Consider the following 27,737-nt stretch of genomic DNA (forward strand, 5'->3'; position numbering starts at 1 on the left):
CTAAGGTATGAGACTTCACACCCCTGACTGAACAGCTTTCTAATCACCACTATAGTGAAGTTACTTGCGATACTTATCTGTCACAGAACACACCATTCAAACGGGAGCTATCAAAGACCCATTATTTTCTTTTCAAACCAGACAAGGGGTTTCACAGGGCAAAAGCTGCAGTGTCTCTTCCTGATTGGACCCCATTTGCGATCACAGCTGATCAAAACTCCTGCTACTGCTCCATCCCCTAATAACAGAGCATCTGCATATCTATGACAAAAATGTATTACTCTTTCAATAGCTTATTGTTTATGGACATGTACGAGATGACTGCAGGGATGGGAAATAAGACTGTGCAGAATCAACTTAATTGGATTTCTTATCTAGGCATTGTGTGCATGATGAACTAGACCGAGAGTGTGATTGCTGAACTCATGAACCATGGCGGGTTCAACTTTCAGCGTCTGCTTCATCCAAACTTTGTCACTGCACATGAGGAAAAGTTTAATAGAGATGTAGGCTATTGTATCTATAGAGGCTTGACCAGCAGACTACATTACAAAGATTTTTTTAAAATAAATTGTAATGCTATGCCTCTTAAGCTATATAAATTAATGATATAAATTAGTTTTAACCTTTTTATTAAAAATTCCATTGTTTGATTTAATAATTAAACTCACAGACCACTTTATTAGGTACACCTGTTCAACTGCTTGTTAACACAAATAACTAATCAGCCAATTACATGGCTGCAATTCAGTGCATTTAGGTATGTAGAAGTGATCAAGACAACTTGCTAAAGTTCAAACTGAGCATCAGAATGGGGAAGAAAGGGGATTTAAGTGACTTTGACTGTGGTATAGTTGTTGGTGCCAGACGGGCTGGTCTAAGTGTGTCAGAAAATGTTGATCTACTGGGATTTTCACGCACAACAACCAGGGGTTCAATCTAAGGTTTACAGAGTATGGTCTCAAAAAAGAAAATATCCAGTGAGCAGCAGTTGAGTGGATGGAGATGTCTTGTTGATGTGAGAGGTCAGAGGAGAATGGGCAGAGTAGTTGGAGACGACAGAAAGGCAACAGTAACTCAAATAACCACTTGTTACCACCAAGGAATGCAGAATACCACTTCTGAACACACAACACATCAAACCTTGAAGAAGATGGGCTACAGCAGCAGAAGACCACACCAGGTGCCACTCTTGTCAGCTAAGAACAGGATACTGAGACTACAGTTCACACAGGCTCACCAACACTGGACAATAGAAGATTGGAAAAACGTTGCCGGTCTAAGAATGAGTTCACTATACTCCAATGGCCTACACAGTCACCAGATCTAAATCCAATAGACCATCACCTTTGAGATGCGGTAAAACGGGAGATTTGCATCATAGATGTTCAGCTGACAAATCTGCAGCAACTGTTTGATGCTATCATGTCAATATGGACCAAAACCTCTGAGGAATGTTTCCACAGTCATGCCATGAAGAATTAAGGCAGTTCTGAAGACAAAAGGGGCTCCAACCTTTGACTAGCAAGATGTATCTAATGAAGTGGCCGGTGAGTGTATATTGGATGATTGTGAAGTGACTTAATTTGGTTTCATGCCAAGAATTTGATAAGAAGAGCAAGACAAAATAACAATTATGTAAATATAAACTCCATTAGCACACATTTAATAGAAATGTCACAGCATATGTTCCCCCATGAAACTGTAACTTGCAGTTTTTTAGATTTTCTCATTGTTGACTTGAGAAGAGTTTTATTTTAACGCTGCCTCGGGAACTCTGCGTAGAAGAGTCCAACTTTCAGTCTAGTGTGGCGTGATTAGATGGTGAGAATACACTGCAGGGCATGATAGGGATTATTCCAGCAGCTATCAGTTTACATCATACAGTCTTTCCCTCCTCCTCTACACCTGCTCCCAGCAAGGACACAATGTGCAGTCACTCCAGTTAACCACACAGTCTCCTCCTTTCTAAATGCAAGATGATGATTATGGTGGAAGTGGTGGTAGTTTAAACTGCGATGGTCACTATTAAGATATGATTATGTGTGAATATGACTGACGAATCATGTGGCTTGGCAGTACTACAGAAAAATACAGGTATCAGTCCGTTGCTGCGTTGTTTGATACATTAATCATCCGTGTTTGTTCTTGAAACTAACCATTTGAATCTTGGAGAATTGGGCCAAAACAGAGCAGCTCTCTTTCCTCATATGTCCCTCCTCATGCTCTGTGTTTCTACACTGTCTATGGAAGTAAACAAAGCAAACTCAAAACAAATTGTGACATAAGAACCAGGGCAAGCTTTCAAACAACTTTTAGCCAAAACATGAGGACCACTCATCCAAATGAGTGGTGCAGTGATGGACTCCAACTATTAAAAGCGGGGTCGATTGGAATGGTTGCTGAAAAAAGCAAAGAGCAGAAACAGAAAAAGGTTCTGTCCTTTTATAGATATATAATTATGAAGGCTAGTTATTGAATTATGACGACTCTCTGTTCTTAGCAGTTGCCAGATCAAGTCATTAACAGTGTGAGATTCCTATTTTTTCTGCTCCATTGAGTCTCCTATTATGACACCATGTGGGTAGATTTTCTGTTTGGTGACTAAATCTTACCACGGTGCCCCACCACCAGTTAGATGTCAAAATAACCATGTAATGAAAAACTATGCTGAGTATTAGACACAAACACGCACATACATGAGTTCTCGCAATTGAAAAACTGTATTTGGTTTAGTTGAGGGGCGGAGCTGGAGGCAAAACGTCTCAAACACTATAGCTTGCAAACACCAGTTAGCATATTTCAAGGATATAGTATATTTCGTGACTGTGCATGTTATTTTAAAAAGTTGACCCTAACTAAAAAGTAAGTGGAAACACTGAGTTAGTAAATGCAATTTTTGCTTGGACACCCCTAAAACATACAACTAACATTAGCTAGAGGATAGTATCAAATAATGAACGTAATTTCATTCACAATTTTGTCTAACCAGTTTTTTGTCTAACATTATACAGACTGAAACTGAAGATGCTTTACATACTAATCTTATATGATATCAAGCGTGCACTGCAAACATGAGCATTGTCGGTGATTGTCTCAGTCCAATCGTTTCTTTTAATCACATTCAAACAAAGTCTTCGACAGCTGGTGTGTGATAAAACTTCACATTAGTGATTTTGCTTTTTCCCCCCAAAAATACAGTGAGACGACATTTTCCCAGTTGACAGTGACATTGTTCGCCTCAAGCTTCCCTCTGTTTTGCCTCGAGCATTGTGACTGCGTCCATTTGGACCCCTCCAGGGTCTTGTATGCTTTGAGTGACTTCAGGGAAGGACAAAGGAAAGTTAATGGTAAAGTTCTATATATCACAGGAACATTGTTACCGCCGTCTGGTTTAAAGCTTAAAAAAAAGCAGACATGGGGCATGATAAGAGTATGTGAGTCTGTGATATGTGATCTATTGAGTTTTGCCTTGTATTGGTCATTTTGTATCTGTTTAAAGTGCAGTAAACTATGACAGCCTGAAATCAATATGGCGCCAATATGGCGGCATCAACGAAAAAGTCATGTGACGCCTGGAGCTCTATAGATCATGGCTGGACACCTTGATTATAGGGAGCTGGCAGGATAGAGTTGGATCATCAGCCGCTGTCTGGTTCACACATAGAGAGCTGCAGTGCATGTGTGAGTGGGTAAATGCTGGTGGCTGTGTTCTTTGTTTCCAAAGAGATGTTTGTGCATTGACTCCAGAAACTCCAGTTTTTCGAAGTCTCAGATGAATCTTGTTTTGTTTTTAATTATAATAAAGTATTTCCTCAGTAAGAACCAATAGCATGGCATCAATAAAGAAGAAGATAAGGAGTATCCCACAGCTGCCTAGTGGCTGCACTCTGACTGTAGGAATCCTCCAGCACCTGAACCCGCCAGAAACAAACAAAAACGTATCTAGTATCTAATAAAATGTACTTTTAAGTTGTTTAATGTTTTTAGTATAATAGAGGTTCAGTACTGAGATAAAGACTTCTAGAGTTATACTCAGCTTGATTAACCATAGTTTTTTTTTTCATCCATCTGACTCCTTGGTCAGTCAGTGCAGACTTGCTCTGAAGTATTATGTGTGGATTATTAGTGCAACAGTGAAACTATTTTCAAAGCACTACAGGAGGATGTTATCAAAACCATTTGACAAAACTAAGTCAGATCTTTAGTTACGCTTCACTATGTCTGAGAGAACACCGTTACCATAGCAACAGGGCATTTGTTGGCAGGTAAAGAGGAAGAACGAGCCACAGTGCTGATCTGTGAATGAGAGGCACTACAGTATGTCTGTACAGTGGCTGTGCCTAGACAGAGACCTTTAATGAGTCCACAGCCACAGTATCTCCTGAATGAATCAATAAGTGGACCTACAGACAAGCACTATATGTTGCCTCATGTGTCTTTCATGTCACTACTATGTGCTGGAAACAGATTTTAGTCTATTTCAGATCTTTATAGTTGGTGATGAATCCACCAACTATAAAGATATCACATATCATATCACATATATTTGTATGATTGTGTCCTCTGTTTGGTTTTTCTGTTGTTGCATTAGCTCGGCTAGATAGTAAATGAGGCCACTACTTCAATATACTTCCGAGTTTAAAATAAATAAATAAATTACTCTGATGTCTTGTATCTTTATGAAGCTGAGATTTGAAAATTTACCAGACACATTACGGTGTATTTGCACAAAGTATCGGTATTGGATCGGTACCGCCGGTACCAGCCTGAATTTTAGTCAGTATCTGATCAGAAAGGAAATCTGTGGTATCAAACATCACTACGCCCGCCACAGCTGAACTTCTTCTCCTTCCTCCCACTCTGGTTAACACTGATGCCTCCCAGTGAGAAGGAAGGTCCGGGTTCAAGTCCAGCTGGAGTTTCCATGTTGTCCCTGTGTCTGCGTGTGTCGCGCTCTCTGGTACTCTGGTTTCCTCCCACCTCCAAAAACATGCTCGTTAGGTTAATTGGTGACTCTAAATTGACCCTAGTTGTGAGTGTGAGTGCGAATGGTTGTTTGTCTTTGTGTTAGCCCTGCGATAGACTGGTGACCTGTCCAGGGTGGACCCCATCATCTCACCTGATGACAGCTGAGATAGGCTCCAGCAACCCACTAGACCCTAGTGAGGATAAGCGGTAGCAGAAGATGAGATTACAAGAATTAAATGAATGAAAGTGGGCTGGTACTGTTAAAAATCAGTCCTTTTAGAGATATTCTATGTTTTTCTTTTGACTATTTGGTGCTGTTAAACTAACACAATCTGTTGTAAGTTATTTCAAAAATAATTTTCTCATATTTTTTGTGTTAGCCCATTTATACCAGACTTGAATACTCTGTGTGGTTCACTTGTGATTTTAATTCATATGACAGAAAATAAATAAATTACTACCATCTCTAAGGTTTGTGCCGTTTTTGTTTTCAGATCAAAGTATATTAAACTGAAGCACAGGTTTGGGGTTTCTCCTCTACAGGCAAGCAGGAAATCAGTTATGGTAATGACTTATGATGTTTGAGAAATTATGAATTGTGTGGTGGTTTTAAAAGCATGAAATAGACAAATTCTTGGTTCACTAAACTATTTATGTGACAGAGTGAAACACACAGAAACCTTAATATCCTGGTTTAAATATTTAAACCGGAATCATTTCTGTAAAACTTCAACTTGACATTGTGTCAGTTCACTTTGTAACATCATGATTAAGACAGATTAAAGTTTCATGTGATAGTTTAGCACTAATAAACACCCTCACTGAGGCTCATGATTATGTTTTTTATTTTTATTTATTTATTATTTTTATTGGGACGGAACTGTCTGTGAAGTTTGTCAGTCGCCCAGATAATGGTGTCTGTGCAAGAACAACTGGACTCTAGTTTATTAGCTTATACGGGCATGAAATAGCCACTTCCTGTTTTATTTTGAAAAGTAACTCAAGTAACCCTTCCTCATGTGTCACCGATCTGATTGTCTTCTCTGATTCCTGATTACTTCCACCTGTTCCCCATTACCTCCATGTGTTCAAATAGTCTGCGTCTCCCTTGTCTTGTGCCAGAGTGTTTGTCTTTGTCTGTTCACCCTAGCCTGACCACAGCCTTGATCAAGGTCACTTTTTGGATTGTGCCCTGTTTCCTCCTTTAGTCAGTTATTTTGTTTATAAGTTTTTTTTCATATATTTTTTCCTTTGTTTTCGACTTCGGTCCTTTGAGGTTTTTTCCTCTGCTTGCGAAGTGATTTTAGTTTGAAAAAGTTTTTCTGAGGCTGTTTTTCAGAGCTAGTTTTATTTTCCTTGCATTGAGTTTTTGTACCTGAACCTTCTTTTTAAAGACTGTTTTCTAGAAACCTTTACCCTGCATCTGCATCCTGTGTCTTTGCCTGGTTGTGACAGTCTTGTGTCACTTTATTCATAAACGTCTTTTGAGCCCTGCACCAGAAGCCGTGACGTTTCTCCTTTCTGTCATCTCCTTGTTCATCCTGGGACTGAGATACAACAGCTTCAACATCATGGGTCTTTAGTTGTTTTCTCCAGAAGCTGTGCTTCTTTCTTTTGGCGTCCTGTGGTGGAGACTCTGTGGCCTCATCCTCTTCAATGCTGCTGTTTTGCTTGTTTTCACGTGTGAGGCCCTTCTTCTTCTCTTTCTTAATTTTCTTCTTGTTTCTTCAGCTCTTCTTCAGCTTTCCTGGCCAACTTCTTCAGGGCTTCTTCTTTCTCCAGCCACAGCTTCTCCATCTCTTTCAGTCTGGTCTTTGAGGTCTCCTCTCTCAGCTGACTCCTTCTTGAACTTCTCCTCCAGAGCCTGGCACTTGTTGATGCTCTGGTTCAGTTCTGCTTGTCTAAGGCTGAGCTCAGATGAAATGGCCACTTCTTACAGTGTTCAAGTTGTCTTTCTCGGTGATCTGCTCCTGTAGCTTCTCCTGAGCATCAGGAGTTTCTTGAGAGGAGATTTCCTGGTCCTGCACGTCACATTTTAAATACTTAAGATGATTAAATAAGCTGGCCCTTTTTAACGAGCCCATTTAAACCCCTCACATTCCAGCTAATGAATCGTATATCGGCCATCTTTGCATCAATACCATTCACCATATTTAACTAAAATAAGAGTGCACAGTTTGGTTAATTTCTTCTCTTGCAGGTATGTTGCAAAAATATGGTGGACTCCTGGCATTACTGAAATCGATCAGTAGTGCTCAATCCTGTTCACAAAAATGAGCTGAGTGGTTAACCTGAAAACATCAGGCCAGCATGGAGACATAAAAGCATCTTATCAACATCATAACTCTAAGACAATCTTAAAGGATCCAAATCCAGATTAAGAGCATTTATTTTATTATGAGACAAGATTTTTTTCTGGGTCAACAAAAACACGTTAGAGTGGACACATACATTGTTTGAAGAAAACAAAAATGTGTCATGTGCTATAGTACTTTGTCAGCTAATCCAGAGCTGGTTGTTAGAAACTCTTTTGTGATTCTTTGAAGTATATTATGTGACTGTCAAGTGTGACATGCAGATATATTTTTATTTAGCTTTTATTTTGTCTAACAATTTAAACATATTGCAATACCATCATGTTCTTTATTCCTCATTATTTCTAATTATTGGATTTGTTCTCCAAATAACACCCAATCCTGGTACTGCTCGGTTAAAAAAAAAAGCCTTATTGGATTTGAGATGTGTGCAATTGAATTTGTAGACATCACTGTGGGACTATTTGCCTTGAGGTAAAAACAGATTTTGCACCTTGGAGGAACATTTTCTCTGACCGTAGGACCAAAATATCCAATAACTGTTTTGTTAAGATCCAACTATGGGGACTGATAGTTTTTTTTTATTTTACTGTCTCTGCTGGTAGCTTCACATTAAAAGCATTTAAACAAGAACATCTGAAGAGCAGCTTCAAATCAACAGCCAACACTGATGGACATTTATGAAAAAAACTTTATTCTATATTGTCTGGGCTTAGTAGTAATGCACATTTCAGATATAAAAAGAACCATATGTATGAAACTAGCGTGATCATTGCAAATGCATTGTAGATGCTTGAGCCAGAGGAGAAGTGTGATGAAAAGAACCCCACTTACAGGACACCACGCCGCTGAGGAGTACAATCTCAACACCTGCACTTAACTGTACCATTCACAAATATGAAAACACAAAGCAGGAAAAAGGGCACAATTGAATTGCGTATACAGCAAGTTATATAGGAGGGGATACATGTCAACAGAATTGAGACTGAGCACTGAAAGTCACTGCAAATAGCCAGAGTTTAGTACAATGAAAGCCTGAATGAAAACGCTGCGTCCATCTACAGAAACGCTTGTTAAAAGCCTCTTCGGCACAAACAGGAGCAGCAGTTGTGTTTTCGGCTGCAAATAATACAACAGTGGATGGATTGGCAAGTGACACAAACCACCTTAGAGCACTTCTAGGCTAATTATTTCTGTTACGCCCATAGATTCCATTCAAATGACACTTCACAGTACTGCACCGCATACATGGAAACTTTTTTTTTCTTCGAGAACCCAAAACACAGCAACTTCCTCAACATGGCCTCAGTTATCAGAGAATAAACTCAGAAACAGGCATGTCTTTGGCTTATTAACACGCGATGAATGTGGCTTAGATTCAGTGCATTATTTGCACTCAGTTTATTGTACTTTATGTCATCAAAACTTAACTAATACCGTGTTTATGTGACAAAATTTTCCAGATCACAAGAACACACAACTTTCTTTGCAAGAGGTTTACACAGCACGTCACTGACAGACAGATGAGTTTCCTGTCAGTGCTCATCCTTGGCACAAACGACACAGTGTCCAGAGCTGGTTCACTGGTCCAACACACATACACATACAGGCTGAGGATCAAATCCCAGCCAGAACCCCTTCCTGTGTTTACCCTCTTTGCTTTCCCAGTGTTTGGAAAGATGCGGATAGGCCAGTTGGAGAATCAGTTTGGAAAATCTGCAACAAATATGAGGATGAGGGTGGAAATTAGGCTTTTTGAACTTCAAATGGCACATGAAGTAGTGAGGACAGACACTGGAAAATCAGTTGTGTCATTTAAAAAGGCACATTGAAATCATTTTGTCCAGATCTTTCACCATAATTATTAAAATCCTTTGACTTACTTACTTTGACTTTGAACTTCATGCTAGCTTCATACCTGCAACATGGAAAGCTTCCCAGAGGGGAAGCCTTTAACAGCTTGATTCCCCCTTGGCTGCTGGTGTCTTGTTGAAGTACACAGATGTCCATTCAAGTATTCAATTTATCTTGATGAATTATTTCACCATTTTAAATAGGATGGATGTCATGCCATCTAACAGCTGCTCTGAATTAAATACTTGCACATCACTGTGGACATTTGGGAATTATAAGAACATCATTTCCTCAACTGTGTTATTAGAATATCCGTTTTTTCAGTCTGCAATATTAATCTACTGAATTCCAATTTCATTAATAATGGTAATGTTGTCTGTGAAGATTCTATCTGAGACAAAGCTAAAGCAAGGGCAATGGGAGTTTTTTGCTCACAGGACTAAGGACTAAGGTGACAACGTGGAGGTCTGTTGTATCCAGACTCAGTTCTGAGCCAGATTCTATTACTGAATATGAGTCTGATAACTTGGGATTTGGTTGTCATCAACTGACAGAGAATAAAAATGTTTCTGCACTAGTAGGACTCTGGATGGTCCTACAACTGATCAGAGCCAGCACAACTTGCTGTAGACACATTGACAGTCCTTAAGACATGTGCTGCTGACCTCTTGGCCAGGTCATCTTTGTGAAAGAGATCCTGATCTCAATGGGTTTTTATCTGGTTAAATAAAGGTTAAATAAAATTTAACTCCACTGTGCTCAGATGACATGGACGACTATGTTGGTGTTGATCTTCTGTTCATCCTCACATTAAGATGGGCAAAGCGATTCGATTGGTCTGTCAGGTGTTTATGTGTGAAGCATTAGCCGTGGCACTAAAATGAGTCATCGAAAAACTTCAAGCACATCCAGCTGCCTTTGTCTTAGCTTTGTTTTAGATATGCTTATGTTAAAGCTAAACCACAACCAATATGGCGGGAAAGAGTGATTAGATTTGTAGTTGGCTAGGTAGCCAATCCTAGCTAATGTGATGTAAAGATATAACTCCTTATGCCATGTGACATGAGACTATTTAAAGATACAATATTAGAGATAAAAGTATGAAATTTGCAAGTTCTCAAAGACAGCCTTGTTCCCAATAACTCTCAACGTTTACTTCTTAGTCTTAGCGAGTTAAGTGTTATAACCTTCTTGTGCCTATTGCTGCTTTAGACACTATTGCCTGATAATACAGATTATTAGACAGTCAGGGCCCATTTGGCATGATACAAATTTACAAATGCGTGCATCCTAGTTGCTCAGCTGGTGAAGGTAAACTAGTTTTCAGTTAGCTGTTTGATACAAGCGAACATTCCCCACAACAATTAGCAATGAGGCCTACATGTTTGTACTGTATATGTATGATCTTTGCACTTATTCTCACATGGTAATGCATTATTGGCAAGTATTAATAGTAGCACCACTCACAATACATTATTGCATTGCTCTTCATCCATCAGAAGAAAGGGGTGAGAACGCTATCATCTGGGCAGCACAGATTATTAAATCAGAAATCCACAAGCTCTGCAAAACAAACATGTCCTAAAAAAGCCTGTCCTATAGTGGCTAAGAAAATGACTGGTATAAATATCAAAGAAAGGAATGAAACAATCTGATGTTTTGTGTTTTTTGAGGAGAAATGTTGAGCAGGTTGCAGAACAAGTTGCTGCATTCTGCCACAATGAACCTTCATCATCGAACCTGGTACACGCTAAATACTCTGCAACTCAAAAACCATTATCATATATACTCAACATGTATTTTTCTTTCTTTTCTTAAAGTTCCCAACATTGACTGTATGTGCACTCACAGTCAAAACATATTAATATGACCAAGTTAGGGCTGTTCATACTTGCTTGAAAACAAAAATAACAGGGCACAGACGTGAAATACTTGGCACATACATAGCAAATAGAAGAAGAAGAACAAAAAACAGCTCAAAAATGAACACAAAAAGTTTTACTTAAGTACTGCCCAAGGCAGTGAGGACTTGACTCAACATGCTGAGGTTATTATCAGAGGTAAATATACATTTCTGGTGTTAATCTCAGCTGTCGGTGGGCTACACTAAGGCAATTCAATAGTTGCTAATGCCAGCGCTGAATAGAGGGAAATCAAATTATGATTCAAACAGTTCATGTTAAAACTAGAATCTACCTCCAAACGTATCACAACATCTTCAGGGTAATGGTCAATTGTCTATTGCATGCAACTTAGAGTCACAGAGATGAGTGATCCTAATAAGTGGGACTATTATGCCTGTGCCTACGGAAATGCAGAAATGACGCCCATTATATTTATTTTGGGCATTAGTTTAACAGTGAAAAGAACAAACACAACTCTTTGCAGTCATTTCATGTCGTGCGTGAGCTCTGTTAAGAAGCGGCTGCTGTGCGAAGCCAATACACGGTGTGAATATGTGCAACATGTAGAAAAATAACACTTGCATTACAAGAGCAAAGGCACGGCTGCCTTTGCTCACTGGGTGTTTCATCTCTGGGACCCCATTCTACGACAATGCAGCTGGTAGACATAGCAAACTGCTTAGTAATGTCTACCATCTGCAAATTTATGTAACCCAGGATTTAGGATCCTTCCTTCCACGGTTTAATAAATAAATGCAGCTTCATATGTACACCTCATATAAATCAACAAACGCTGCATTTCAATTCAATTATTCATCTGGGTTTTTTGATATTTTCTTTGCTTTCTTGCCCAGAGTTGGATGTGAAGATACAGTCGTGTGCACTAAATATGATGATGTTACCTCAGGACAACTGCAAGATAACATATATGTAAAATAAGTCCATAAAAAGGCCAATGAGCAGGTACACAAAATTCATTATATTTGGGGTGAGCCTGGTTACAAGCTGTTTCCAGTCATTTCAGCTAAGATGAACTAACAGGCTGCTAGTTATTGTGCATATACAGTACATAACATTAACAATGTTTTAAAAAAAGAAAGAATAAGAAAATGATTCTTTTATTAAGTGTGTACATGCAGTTGCTCTCTACTGAAGTGCCTTGTCTTAAGTCAGTTGCTTCTAAATCCCCTGTAATAATTTTAATCTCTCTCTTACTCCAGTGGGTACACTTGGAATCACCCAGTTACAGATTCGTCCTTGTATGAACACAAGCATAAATAAAATATAAAGAACAATTAAGTAAATAAAGCACAAGCCATTATCTCAGCTGTAAGGTTAATTTGACTTCTCTTCTTCCCAGGGAACCAGTTTATTCATTACACTGTACAGAGAACTAACAGTGTCACGAGGAGGAAAGATGAGTCATGGTTACTGGCTAAAAAGACATAATGAAGTGATACGAATCTAATGATTCTTCATGTGGTTGCTCCAAATAATGGCTGTTTCATAAATGTAACTAAGGACTCTGAATGGGAATAGCCATAATCAGTCAAAGCCAGGCTCAGCTATGTTTATTTTAATAAATTATTATTCCCTGATTATTGTAGCAGATAGTATCTACCCCTCCAGAGGAAGGCACTATGAATGGTTTGAACGTCCTTGGATTTTCATCAACTGGATTTGACTGATGGCTGGATAATAAAAGTTCCCCACAACACAAGCCATCCTCCTGACGGAGAAGTCTGGGATAGAAGTGCAAAGCCTCGTCTTCTTTGTCTCCAAAGCGTCATGAACGCACAGTCCGTCCTGTACTGAACAGCAGTGTACAGCATATGTAGGGAATCGTTTTAGTCTTGTATTCTCATACCTGATCGCCAGGGAGGCAGACGCGCACTGTCCTCTTGATGCTTTTATCTCCAGGTCACTGCTTCAGGAGCCGCAGGAAAGAGTTTATTTGGCATTACCTTTTATTAATATTAAATATGCTGTGTTGAGCTCTTCTGTCCCCCTTTTGAAACCAAACAGGCACCTAAAGGTACAGATAGCCTACCCAGTAGACAATGTTGAACAGCAAGAAGGAGGTGGGAAAAAAAACCCGGGAGTACGCGTCCAGTTCCAGTAGATCTATATGAACGCGTCCTCTTCTCCACCCACCTCCTTTACACTCCTCGAAGCAGCAGAAGAAGCTCTGGCAGTCTTTTCCGTCCAGGCACTCGTAGACACAAGCGTCTTCAAAGTCCTGCCAGTACACGGATTTGTTTAAAGCGATGACTGTGTGCGAAGGAGGCCTCACGTCCAGGACAGAGTAGTTCTGAAAATACAGAAGAAAAAGTAGTAGCTTCTTTCCACCTGTTACATTAGAATGGTTTACGGTTCAAAAAGCGTTTTATTTTCCAGTAAGTTGCGCATCCACATAGATATATATAACGCATATATATATCACCAGTCAATCACAGGAAGACAAACAACCGTTCTCCCTCACATACTCACATGCAGCCAACTAAGAATCACTAACTAGCATATCTTTGGAATGTGGGCGGAAATCCAGTCACCAAAAGGAAACCCACGCTGGCACAGGGACACCATGCAAACTCCACACAGAAAGGCCCTAGCAGCTTCTTCCTGTGATATGATAGGTGTAAATGTAAAATGTAGATGTACTTTATTTATATGGCTCTTTGCAACAACCCACAGGTGCTTTGCAAGAGGTCATACAACGATAAAAAAAAAAAAAAAAAACATACCAAACAACAGGTACACGAGTAAAGATAGAGTTAACCACTCAGCGATGCATACTGAAATATCAAGAGTAAAGCTGGGTTCAAAATGATTTAATATCGGTATGTAAAGTTGCCCGAAGGCTTATTACTTCACATGACAGTTTTAGACTTGGAATCAATGTAATCGGACTCAAGTTTTGTGTCTTCGGTAGAACCACAATGGTTCCACCAATCAGCATCCTGTGAGGAACTACAGGGGGTGATCGGTGTATTTTAGGAATGAGGAAAGGCTACGGTGATAGTAGTAGTTTGTACCTTGTCCCTGTCAAATCATAATGGCTCTCAAACAAAGGGATCCACTTTTGTTCAACATCATGCAAGAGCAGGAGATCAGCTTTGTTTTTAACACAGACTACGTGTGTTTTAAATATGTATTTGAATGAAATCATAAGATTAAAGATTTAAAAAATTCATCAACACAAGGAAATGTTTAAGAAAATGAAGACGGAGGAAATATCTCCAACATAAACACTCCATTTACTGTACTTTTGACATTCTTTTATCGATAAAAAGGTATAGACTAAAGTCAGTGATCCTCTCCTTCGTTCATACTGATGCTGTGTCCTTTAAAACAGCATCAATGTAGCTTATAAAGGGCAACATCACGTCACATCACATCACCCTGGATGTTTTCCTCACTTCAATCCTTTGATAACAAAACTAAAGCGCAGATTTAATCAGAGAAAAGCTACTTCTGTAAAACAACATCAATCCTTAACCCAATGGCACCATTCGCAAGCAAGAATATTTAACAGATTGGTCAAAAAACTAAACTAAACTAAACTAAACTCAATGTTAACTTACCCGTCTTTTAGGCTCCAAGCAGCTGGGTCTTCGAACGCTGTACGAGTAGTAATTTAACGTTGCGTACTCCATCAGGGCAGCAAAGACAAACAGGAAGCAAACAGTGACGAAAAGATCCATAGCAGTGACATAAGACACTCGGGGTAGTGATGTCCTGGCCACAGTACTGAGGGTGGTCATAGTCAGAACTGTGGTTATGCCTAAAGGACAGAAGAAAGGACAAACTCATTTCAAGGGCTGCTCGTATTACGTGGTGTGGCAAGAACAGACAACAATCCATCTTACCAAGCTTCAAGCTCTCGGCTTGTGACCAAACAACAAATTGCTGTGACCAATCACTGTCCCTAAAGGACCTACTAGCAGCTACGGATAAGTTTTAGGTGCTGCAATAGTCATAGGCTGTGATAGATGAATAGGTTTAGACAGAGGGTTCATCCCAGATTTTTTCTTAAATGACAGAAATCCACATTTTCCATCCACATTTCACATTCACTGCGGTGAACTCTGCAGTCGCACTGTGTCCACTCATCAGACTAAACTGTAACACATGATTTCACTTGTTTAGTTTCTCTCATTGAAATTCAAATCTCAAGAGAAACCTGAGCCAGCAACGCAGGATTATCATAAAACTGTGGACAAACAACAGAAAGAATAAAAAACAACAAAAAACAAAAAAACAAAAAATCTCCTCATAGTTTGAGCCAGTTTGACAGAAAAGCAGCAGGACGAGGATGAAGCAAACTGAGTGGATCCTGTTCAACTGAAACACTGACAGATCCGCGCAGTGTTTGCCTCAAGATCATTAATGATTGCTTAAACTCAGGGAGACAATACAAACTCTTGGAACCCAATCAGAGAAATGTCTGTAGTCTTTTCTCTCTGCACAAAATATTTCTAACTCTAACTCGTTGCCAATTCCAGTCAAATATATGTATCAATAATTAGCTCAGTTTTACTTATTTTGTTTTGTTTGTTTTTTTTAATTTTTTTTCTCCAGATTTTTGGGGAAAAAAAGATAAAAAAATGATTAAAAAAATATGAAAAAAATAAATGTAAAGTTTTTTTAATTATATATAATTTCTGATCAATGAATAAATAACTATTTCAATATGGACAAAGTCTTAATCAGAGACTTCACACACTGCTGTTCCTGATAAGTGAAACCTTTCCCTTGTCCAAAATGTGTCCTCCCATTAAAATTAATGTCATGTGTCTTTCAGTAATGTTATCTGACCTTCTGACTGTTTCTTAATGTAGTGGTGCTTTTCAGGCAGTACCTGTTGTTTCCCAGGGGCTGTGAACACCTCCCAAAATGTAGGTCAGCTCCTCCCTGGTCCAGCCCTTCCTATCAAGCTGATTTAAAGCACCTGTGTCCCTAAGGCTGTAGATCTGCTTTTATCTGCCTGCTGGGTCTACGGGTTGCTTCTCTGCCTCCTGCCTTTTCTTAAATTTGGCCTCTAGTTTTAGAACTTGTGTTGTCGTTGTCAGTAGTTGGACTGTTACATTAGACTGTGTTATATTTCCTGGGGTGAGACTCCCCAAGTGGCGCTGTTGGTTATGTAGATCTGGTGGCGTTGCATGCAGGCCACCTCCTCTCCTTATCTCTGCCAAATTAATCAAACTACAAACATAAAAAGGAACGATGATCTAACTGCTAATGTAAAGCCGGTGCTCTGCTTTTAACATCACTCTCAATCAGATATTTCGCACGTCACTTCCAGCGTGTTATCCAAGCTAAATATAGACAGTAAACACTTTTAGTGAACAAGTGAGTAAATCATTTTCTGAATGAGTTGCTGCTCTTCAGTGGACACTTGGCAGAGACTGGAAATCTTAACAGTAGCCGCATTTACTGGCAACTGTTTAACAGAGGAACATGGGAGCTGAGACAACCTAGTAATTTAGAGTTTGAGTTGCTGTAACCCTGGTAACCAAAGATGGCAACATATGGCCTCAAAATGCACAGAAGAGGACAAGAGGTCTCATGGAAAGAGTGATTAGCTGTTCACTAATAAGTATTGCTGAATTAGTTTACAAGTTTCTGGTTAATTAAGCAATTAGGCAAATGTATAAAATTAGAAAGCAATTCACTGTTATGTATTTTAATATACAACAAAGAAGGAACTTATAAATACACTGTTGACCATAGAGTTTGAATAATGCTGCTTTTAGACACATTCCTCTTTTTTATACAAATTACATTGTCACAGTTATTTCATGAGAAGAGTTAATATTTATAAAGGTCATCATGAACATTTTAACATGCAGTGTTGTAATTGAACATTTGCTCTATTTGATCTATTTGTTATAGATTAATGTTCATATTAATGCAATTAGTTGTTAACATGTGAAAAACCTTTACTGTTCCCGTGGCACTTGCTGTCCTCCATAAATTTTGTCTAAAACTAGTATGTATGATAGCCCAAAGATTAAAACTAAACATCATGCGTCAAACCTGACTGTGATCATCACCGTTGATGAACCCTTTTATATTAAACACTTTCATATGGCCTATGGCTCATATAATAACATTGATTTGCGCAGCTTTAAGAGTCGCTGGAACTAAATTGCCGACATTGTGCCCATCTTGTACGATGTTGTGAAAGTACCCGTATCTCTATTTTGACAGCATCACTTAGCTGCTAAACTGAACGTTGTCGTTTTGACGGGGAACACGACGTTTGTGGGACAAATTGTGAATTACTGTTAGGCTGACAGACATAAGAAAGACCTTCGGCATCTCTGTACGACTTCATCCTTTCTCTCCCGTCTCCCATAAGCTTTAAAGCCATGCCTTAAAAAAATAAATAAATAAATAAAACATCTGTTACTGTTTCACAGAGGTCCCCATGGTAACAAGCTGCCCCCCCCCCCATCTATTTCGGGGCGGACATCACACACTTTTCCTTTAGCCTGAGATTGCCACAGTTATTACCCTTACCTGCTTTCTGCTGACGCTCGGGCACTTTGCCCGAGTTTGCTCTAAACAATAGCAGCAGTTTTGAAGTGAGGGACTCTACTGGAGACATTTGTCTTTCCTGACAGTTTAATTGTGGACAAGACTGTGAGCTGCTGTATAGAACGTGTCAAGCATAAATGGATGTGCAGCACAATGTAACTAAAAGGCCACGCAAGAAAAGTGTTTAATTCACCTGGTTCTGAAATACGTTAATAGTCAAACTATCCGAGGCTGAGGCTCAAACTGAAATGTTTGCTCCCCTTGGCTGACCAGTCATCATTTTCTACACCTTGATTTTTATTTTTTTTTTTTACTGCCACACTAGCCTTTGTACATCTAATCCCTTACACTCATTCTTCCTCTCGATACCCACGCAAGTGATGCACGTGCTTTACAGAGACTTGAGACTTGAGATTTACAGCTAATAAGAACTGAATGTAAGTCCTCACTCCAAACTCTTTGTTCGTTCCTTAGAAAAAGGCTCAGGGAAACAGAGCCTCGCTCAGACATGTGGATAAGAGATAAATAATACACAGGGAACCAGAAAAAAAAACTGAACAAAACCAATTACCTTCACAAAAAGACTCCACGGGACTGTAAAACAGAGAGCATGCAGAAAAAAGGAAAAAAAATAAAAAATCACACAACACACAAGAGACAGATGGACAAACAAACGTGCACGCAGTGTTGATAATACCACATAATAGCGTGTTCAAAAAACATGATCGGCAAAACACGATCGGCCGGCATTGTCCCGGAGACAGAGCCGCTGGACACCGTACCTAAAGCCGTTCTGGCTGGAGTGGCGTCCTTTTTGATCCAGAAGGACACCCAGGACAGAACCACGGTGAGGATGCAGGGGATGTAGGTCTGGATGGTGAAGTAGCCCATTCTTCTACTCAGGTCAAAATACACCGTCATAACCACATAATCACCTGTGTGCGTGAGCGGAAACAACACAGCGTGGGACACAGGCAAGGGTCAAAGGTTCAGGCTGCAAACGATATACGATATATTACAGATTAGAAGATAGCAGCAACAAAAGCATCACAGGCTATTGTGTAAAAGATGTTCACAAATTACAGGAGCTATTGCATCACTGCAGTAGATAGGGACATCCACATGAATGCCAGGTCAAAAAGTTTCCAACCAGAACGTCGTATTTTCACAAGATGGTCAGTGTTATTTATTTCTCCTGTTGTGTGTGGTCATAATGTTGTGGCTGATTGGTGTATATTTCTGATAAACACACTGGTACATTTGAACCTGTCACACTGTGTGTTGCAGTATTTCCAACAACAACATCTAGTTTGATGACTCTGAGTTGCTGCTAGGAACTTTTAAGCTCTTTGCTAATTCCTCTTCTTCAAAAAAGTTTTAAATCCACCTGGGAATCGTGTCGGGTTAATAAGTCTGCTGTAATGGTTAACATGACATGAAATCAAGCATTCCTGCACAAAGGCACGTTAGATTTAGAATTTAATCCATCACAGGATGTAATCTTGAGGGAGACATCTGGGATTTATACTGCTACATCACATCCAGCCGGACTATCTTTGGCTACCGGGAGAACATGAGCTCTGTAAGACGTGGTCACCGAGCCCTGGTCTCAGACTGGAGTTACATGAGGAGACGGAAGACAGACGCTCTCCAGTGTGCTGAGACAACCCGTCTGATCCTTGAAAAACTGCAAGTGCACTGAGGAGAATTGGAGCTGTTTAAAACAAATGGTGCTCACACCAACGTTTTACTGCCTGCTGCACTTTCTACAAAGTTAACTTAATCATAAAGTCACGGCTTCATTTCAGAAAGAATTATCTTGTAAAACTTTTGAACAGTGCTGTATAGCATTTCCAAAAATACAAGAGCTGAGTCAACTCTATGCAGATCACATACAGCCTCTTGTTAAGGTAGGCCCTTATAAATGAACTTTATCTCCCTTTATAATTATTATTACTGCACTTTTTTATACTTTTATAATATGTCTGGTTTAGGTTGTGAGTGAGGTGCATTTTACACACTGACAGTTATGCCATGATGTCAGTATAAACCCATGTGGCTAGTTTTCATGCGCTAAAAGATTCATTCGTTTGCCTGCATATTCATGGCACTCATGTGAACTTGTGTGTTCACAGCAAAGACGACACCTGTTTTACATATTGAAGCAAAATGTATGACATTAGAGGCGTTTGCTAGCAAGATACATTTGTGCCGTTGCAGGTGCTCAACAGGCAAAAGACAGAATATCTCCAGCTAATAAAAGGTAAATTAAAACACAGGCCATTGTTGAGGAAATGCACAACTTAGCTCGACATGGCTACTTTGCATACATCAACATAATCACAACCGCAAGTAACCACATGCCGTTACGTTGGTGTAATTAGTTACGCACCCCACATATGTTCAGTAGCTAATTTGTTTATTCTCGTTAAGAAGCATTTATGAGTTTAGTTCATTAACAGCTACAAGAACAGAATATTTTAAAAGGCTATTTACTAATGAACATATTCACTTTTTCCTTCTCAGGCAGTTATTGAAAATAACGGTGCTTTATCTGAATGACAGGGGAACAACTCCACTTATGCAAGAGGACATCAGCAAAGTAATGTCCCCAGGACAAATATGTGTTTGAGAATAAAAGGAATGAGCCCCAGACCTCCACTAAATGTAAATGTTTAAGTGAAAAAGGAGAGTTTTCTCAGTGCGGGTGTGTTAAACTAATTCAAATGGTTTAAAAGGGATTTGGTGCAGTGGGTGTAGTCCGTGTATGTTTTGGTCACATCCGTTCAGAAGAGCATAGTAAAAACAAAACATGTTAGACATGTGGTTGAATTTGATTTAAAATTCAAAAATTAAAATTGAAATTCAAGGCATCTTTCAGGGCCGAGAACAGACAAAACAAAACTTTAAAATCCGGTCTATTTTCATTTTCTGTTTTCAAAATCAAAAACTAAAATCATTAGAAGACAGAAACAAAAAAAGCCCCTGTTTTTTTTTTCTTTCATATTTTGCAATCGGAAGTTTCTGTTTTCAAAGTAAGAGCGCGTATGAGGACAGTGTTGTGTTTCTGCCCAAATATATACTTCTATCTGTGGTTTCCGTGGCCCATTCCCATAAGGTCTTTGGGACCTTACTCTTTGACATGGCAAAACAAATTCTTGTCATCCGCAGAAATATCTGCACTAACTATTCCCTGATTATATGTAGTTATTTTTAGTTTTTACCTGAAATATGCGGCCTAGTTCCTCCCCAGCCATGTCGTCTTCCCTGAGACACACTCTTTTATTGTTTTTCGAAAAACAGTGTACTGATCCATGTCCATCAACATCAACGCAGTGATACGTGATCTTACTTTGAAAACGACAACTTCCGGTCACACAATATGAAAAAAAAAAAACGGGTGCTTTTTTGTTTTGTATACTGTTTTGTTTTTGGAAACTTAGAAAACTGAAAGCAAGTGCTTTTTAAAGTCTTGTTTATCCATTCTCGACCCCAATAAAGAAAAATGCCTTGAATTTCAATTTCAATTTTAATTTTAAAATGAAAACCAAATAACCACGCATTTTTGTTGTTTTAGACTTACTTAGACAGACGTTAATGATCTACGAGGGAAGTAATATAATAATATCCTTTACTGGACGGAAATTCAACGACGAAAACACACACAGAACGGGCGTCCACAGCAGATGGAGAATAGAAGAGTTGTGCTTTGGGAAGTTAAACCTTCTATTTTTTGAAAGCTCAGTGTAAAGCTAATTAATGGTTCTTACCTTAAAAAAATACTATCTGGACACTGAACATGGAATTGACTCCACAAAGAGTTAGATTTCAATAGTACATTAAATTAAATCATCTAGTAGTAAATGTGTGGAAACCTCGCTGATACCGTATCTGCTCTGTTGTTTCTTGTTATAACTGTACCAGACTTGCCAGATTTTCTGACATGTCGTTGCTGGTATTTTTTCTTGCGTGTTATTTATATAATATTCAAAATGTCTCCTCCTAACCGTTTGGCTGTACTTCCGTTTCATGAATAAAACCATTAGCAGCAGTTTGCAGGTGATGGGACACAACCTGTTGCACAGTAAATGAGTGAGGGAATGATAATGGAGCGATACAGAGAGAGAGAGCCTCATACGTGCCGACTCTTAATATCAACACATTTCCAGCTTAATGAAGACATGCTTGCAAATGTTAAATAGACGTTCCGTGCTTCTTTACCTGCTGTAGTCTTGATTATATCTGTCGTGTTTCTCAGGCCCATAAAATCAAACTGGTACAGACGCCACGACTTTTGGTCAGCTGCCTCCACAGAGTTCTTCCTCCACTTGTAAATCATCTCGTCTCGTGGGTATCCATCTGCAATTACACAGAGCATGCGTGTGTGTGTGTGTGTGACCCTTTTGCGTTGCATGGCTAATCCTAATGATGGACACCCTGTGGAAACAGACCTAAGGCCACCCAGAGCAACATTTGTCTTGCAGTGGAGGCCTGTTAATGAAAAGACTGTCTGGAATGAAAACAGAGGCGGAAGGAAAGTTGATTAAATGAAAGCTTTGGTCCAGTGGCGCACTGAATCCATCTTGATGCTGGATCTGACCTTCGCATGATGCGCACAGTGCCTGCGAGTGGTTTACCATCGATCATGCGAGATTAATGACGGGTTAATGATCCCATTTCAGCTGTGGTGTTGTGCTAGCCTGTCTTAAACAGACAAATAATCACGTTAAATAGGAAAGCTAAAAAAAATTATGGCCTCGTCTGATGGCAACTTGATGCAATAGGTTTTCAATTAACAAAAACATTACCCGCGAGGGAAACTGGTGGCTGATTGTTTTCAAACATACCTGATGAATGAATCCCATTAACATTTACCCCAGTGCTCACATCTGCTATTAATGGTGTCATTAAGTATTTACCAATCCTTCGGCATGTTCACAAAATTACACAGGTGTTAAGTTGTGACTGAAAAGTCTGTGGCATCATTCTCTCTCCTGCCTGACTCCTTACAAACACAAAGTCTCTAAGCCAGGGGACTTCAACCCTTTTTCAGACCAAGGACCTGAAAGTGATGAAGAGATCAAATAGGGACCCCCTACCTACTATATATGTTCTATGTTAAACTTGACCTAGTGATACTTATAAATACACATTATTATTATCATTTTGCATTCAATAGTAAGCTATTCAAATAATATACAGGTTCAAATTTGTTTCATTTCAATCTAACTTTCCTGTAAACAGCAGGCCACGCCCCTATCGCTACTGAGCCAATCACAACGCTGCACATGACAGGCTAATAACAAAATGACAAAACATTTAGCTATGTTTAAAGTAAAAAAAAGTATGTCTGTACATATATGTACTTGATTTTTCTGTCATGAAATGCTGATGCAGCATGTCCGAGTGCGTTTTGTCTTTTTTTCCCTCCTGATCCTGACTCTACATCCTTCTAGTGACACGCTGACTGGAGTCTTGTACTCTTTATTTAGTTATTTTTCTGTCTGTAATGAAGTGTTTTTCTATCTCTCAGTGAACGAACCTTGATGAATGGATCCTCCGGTCGTGACCAGAATGTTGGTCTGCCTGATGAAGCCTCTGGATTCAATCCGGTCATGATTTAATATCGCGCCAATGTTCCGCTGGAAACTATTTATAAAAGGTGAACAATGGCTGCCTGCTGATTGACATTATCAAGCCTTGGTCAAGTAGATCAAATCCATCTGATTTTTCCTTCTGCTTCAATGACAGGACACAACTGAATGAAATCTGACATTCACTTCAAAGAGTGGTCAGAGCTTTTTATTTCAGGTGGAGAGATGAGAAAGAAAATAAGTAGAAACTTCATTATCCATGTCAGAGCTATTGCACTTCATTATTATATTATTTCTGAGTTAAGACTTTTTGGTTGTGGACTCAGTTGTGCATATGTTAAATACACTTTTACCCCGACATCCTCCTGCTTTTATTCCATTTCGTTTCACTGAGGCTATTAGCAGATGAACTCTCTTACAATAAGTCGCCTGAATTCTGATGTAAAATTGCGACTCAGATTTTCTGACATCGACAAATTGCATTTGACAGTTGCACTGTTTTTTGGGGGGGTTTTTATGTCTCATTTTTTTTTTTTTTTTTCGTTTTTTCCCTTTTCAGTTCTGCTGTGTTGCAGCTCGAGCAGCAGCACCTAATCATTCGGATGTTTTCACCGGTTACATATTAAAAAAGAAAAATAGGCCAGTGTCTCAGTGTGACAATGTCAGCAGGAAACCCGGTGAAAATGGATTGCTGGAATCATACAATAAAACTACTCATTTACAACTGCAGGAAATTAGATAGCTCTCCGTAATAACTTGGAAATGAAAGAGTCTGATCATCCCAAAGCACGCTCAGTCCGCAGCCTTAAGTCAGAGAGAGTCATTCAGCTTCAAAAACTAAATTTAACACAAAACATCTTCAGGACAAGAGGATTATTTAGGTTGATATTTAAGCCAAAAATACGTTCTAACGAGTCTGAAAATGGTTCTATTTACGTGACTACTGGTGTCAAAGGTGTTGCTCCTAGTTACAGCCTAAACCTTTAGGTTTGGCTTATTCCAACTGATACACGTCTAAGAGCTAAATTTAATAACCAGCTGGTGAAAAAACTAACTAACTAACAAAAAAAACAAAAAATACACAACAAAATGGCAACAGAAGTGTTGTAGCTAAAAGGGGACGCATGGTTTGTATTCAGGTTGATGTTAAGGGGTTAGGATAAGTAGCCAAATATTGGGCTCTTTAAAAGAGCAATGTAACAGTTTTTGTTGTTGTCATCCTTTTGTAGATATCAAGCAGTATTAGCAAACCTTCAGTTTGTGTTTCACACCACTTCAACACTGTATGTCTAACATCTCTTTCCTTTGGGAAGGAAAAGTCATGTTTCTTCTCCTTGGTGATTTTACAAGTTGGTAAATATTGTTTCTCTCTTAGTAATTATCAACTAAATATATACTCTGCTTCCTTCAGGTCTGTCTTTTGTATTAATAAAAATCAGAATAATCATAATAATAATAATTCCTTTATTGATCCCGCATGGGGGAATTCCTATTCTGATTCCTATTTGCATACACAGAATCATATGCTGTGTTATTAGTATCCAGAGGACTGATGTCTTCATCGGTTCATGAGACGTCCACTTGGAAACCACTCTGATAAGGTAACATCTTCATGGACCAAAGTGAGACTGGGCCAGGCAGCCTTGTAAGTAGGTTTGAAGCTGTATGAGGCTTCATAAGGCTTTAGTGTACTGACTCACTCTGTATTTTGACTGGCCACTATAGATACACAGCGACGTCATCAACTCCATTCACTCTGCAGTAACATGTAGGATGGAAACCAACGGGATACACAGTGTGGCTGTGTTGACTAGATGAACAAATTTCTAGAGATGGTGACAGAAGGCACTTTTAAGGATATTTTAAGGAAATATATGATATAATTGTACACAGATCTGGCATAACATTATGACCACCTTCCTAATATTGTGTAGGTCTCCCTGGTGCCTCTGTTGTGACCGTTGGGCTATGGGTTGAGGGGAGGGGCCTCTGTGGATCAACCCACTGATAGTTGATCAGTTTGTGATTGAGTGAATTTGGAGGTTTTTTGAGTTGTTTCTCAACCATTAGTGTGTGTGTGTGTGTGTGTGTGTGTGTGTGTGTGTGTGTTTGTGTTTGTGTCAGGCTGCATCCTGCTGGAGATGGCTGCTTCCATCAAGAAGCGTCATTACTTTGGGCAATAAATATTTAATTCCCTTTTCTGGAGATCACAGGTTAATTGTTTCATTAAGTTGGACAGTTTCTCACGACGATGAGTTTGTTCATTATCCCGGGAAAACAAAAGGTTGTTTTCTTTGAAGACGGCAACTAGTAGTGAAAGCCTCAAACATCGTAAAGTGTTGACTTTTTATGAGTTTAAGACTTTTCAGCTGCAGTCATGTTTGGCTGAAGCAGCACTTGGCGCAATTTAAAAGGGAAATATATAGTTCCGCTTAAAATAGACCAACACCAACTCACAAGATGTGCTACACAGTGAGAACCTGCCCTAATGCCAAACTGTGACATTCATATCAGTGCTCGTCATTTAAGAAAACAAACGTCCCAGCCGGCGCACTTTCACCTGTTCAGTTATGGATCTTCCCTGACAGTCATGACATTAATCTCCAAGGCTGAAAACAGGTGTGATCAATTAGTACAGAAATGAGTTTTCTTCTGCTAAACTACCTCTTGATATAATATATATAAGATACACAGATAAGAAGCAGAATCGACCTTTTATCACAGGAAAATCTCTAGATAATAAAATAATTAACTTGGGATTTTGAGATTGCCTCCTAGAAAATTTACAGGCAAAGCAGTTCTCAGTCCCCACTGCACTCCAAGCCAACACTGCAGAGCGGACTTCCACTGAATTGTGTATTTCAAGTATTACCTATCCGCAAAATCACCCTGAAAATAAGAGGCTAAGGATACAGTATATCATGCTTCTTCACTATAATGACTTGCAAATGAATGCTTTCTGGTGCAGGTTTTGACAAATGAGCAGTAATCATGGCACATGTAATGCGGATCTCTATAATGGCAGGCAGCACAGTGATGAGTGTTAACACATTTTCTAACAGGTGGGTGGATGCATCTGCTCTGCTCGGGTTTTAAAGAAATGGGGCTAATTACTGAAATCAGTAAAAACGTTCCCACATTTCAAGTCGTGTGTCTTGGCAAAAAATAAAAGGCATCTGTTTTGTGGTTGGTCCCTGTTCACCTCTTTGCGATCATTCTTTGTCTAATTGTTGTCATTTTTTTTCATTCTTTCTGGTTGCTTTGCAGAATTTAATTGACAAGACACATCAACAAAAGGATTTTATGTGGTAAACCTGTTTGTGTTGATTAGCACTGATTCCTAACAGCAGCAAGGTTTTGGGTTGGAATCCATCGGCCGACTGGGGCCTTTCTGCCTGTGTGCATTATGTCTTGGTAATGTTCAGTAAACTGAAGGCAGAGATGGACAAAGTGGAAACAGACTAGCAGTGTACTGAGCAGAATGTACTCACAGCTGGAGAAGATCAGCGGACATGAGTGTTCGTCCATTGGGAAGTTGTGCAGCTGCAGCTGACACTCAGCATTTATCGTCAACCTGCAACCGAAAAGAATATTGTTTAGCCGGCGCGGTATAGCGTTCGACGTGTAACCAAAATGCGTACATTTAAACTTTTCAGACTTTGAAAGTATCAGATCTCCAGCTGTGATTTGCAGTATTGTTATTTTAATGAGACCAAGGGTATAACATGCTGCCTCCCAGTACTGCCAGCTGTAAACTGCGAGAAGAGGGAACATAAGTGCATGTTTTTCAGATGCAATTAAGCGAGATATCTTCAAATAAGTTTCTGGCTCAGTGAGATGTGCAGTGTACACTGAAGTCGAAGCAACTCATCTCTTCTTTGGTTGGCGTGTGGAGAAAAAAAAAACGAAAGCCACTCTTTTTGATGTGTCTTTTGTTTCGCATCTCTGTACTTGTGCGCACATTCCTGTCGACCGTCCTTCTTCTACAGTTTGTCTATTTGGGATGAAATACACTGAACACCTCCGTAGGCCTCAAGGATACACTCTCAGGAGGAGTTGTGTAGGTGAGACTTTTTATATTTAAATTTAACTCTTATGTGCAAGGATTCAAGAGTGAGTACTTTGTTAGTGTTCATGTAAAACCTCCACAAGCGTCTGAGTGCGGCTTGTCTCAGGTGTTCAGACTGTCTTCGAGTGTTATGTATTTTTTCCTTTGACATTCTTTAGATCAAACCATTAGTTGACTAATCAAGAGAACTGCTAATTTATTTAATCCATCCATCAATGTATTAATATCACAAATGGAACCATTTTATTGGTATGACTGTGCTTATAAATGGAATATGCAAAGAAAACAGATACTTTCCTAGGCCAATAACTGTGTCATGTTAACATATTGTGTTCTCGCTGTAACGTTGCATTACATGACAGGCAGTATCTCAGTGAGCAATAACCTTCGACGACAACCGAAGACCTGCAGCTCTGAATGGTGTTTGACAGCGCTCAGTGGCCTGCAATTCACCAAAACTCATAAAAGACTGACTGATGTTGCCGTA

The 27,737-nt window shown here is 39.3% G+C and overlaps 1 protein-coding gene across 1 annotated transcript in view; it reads right to left on the bottom strand.

Moving 5' to 3' along the window:
- Window positions 1-7,959: 7,959 nt before the first annotated feature.
- The window catches only part of LOC125008892 (gamma-aminobutyric acid receptor subunit gamma-3), a 56,758-nt gene continuing 36,980 nt past the window's right edge, over window positions 7,960-27,737 (bottom strand). The window contains exons 5-9 of the mRNA XM_047586250.1: window positions 26,673-26,755; window positions 21,809-21,946; window positions 18,370-18,522; window positions 14,629-14,828; window positions 7,960-13,355 (exon numbers count right to left, since the gene is read on the bottom strand). Of these exons, the coding sequence (XP_047442206.1) occupies window positions 13,074-13,355; window positions 14,629-14,828; window positions 18,370-18,522; window positions 21,809-21,946; window positions 26,673-26,755 (856 nt within the window). The 3' untranslated portion in view covers window positions 7,960-13,073. The remainder of the gene's footprint in view (window positions 13,356-14,628; window positions 14,829-18,369; window positions 18,523-21,808; window positions 21,947-26,672; window positions 26,756-27,737) is intronic.

This window comes from Mugil cephalus, chromosome 6 (genome assembly GCF_022458985.1).
Source record: "Mugil cephalus isolate CIBA_MC_2020 chromosome 6, CIBA_Mcephalus_1.1, whole genome shotgun sequence".
In the NCBI taxonomy this organism is placed as follows: Eukaryota; Metazoa; Chordata; class Actinopteri; order Mugiliformes; family Mugilidae; genus Mugil; species Mugil cephalus.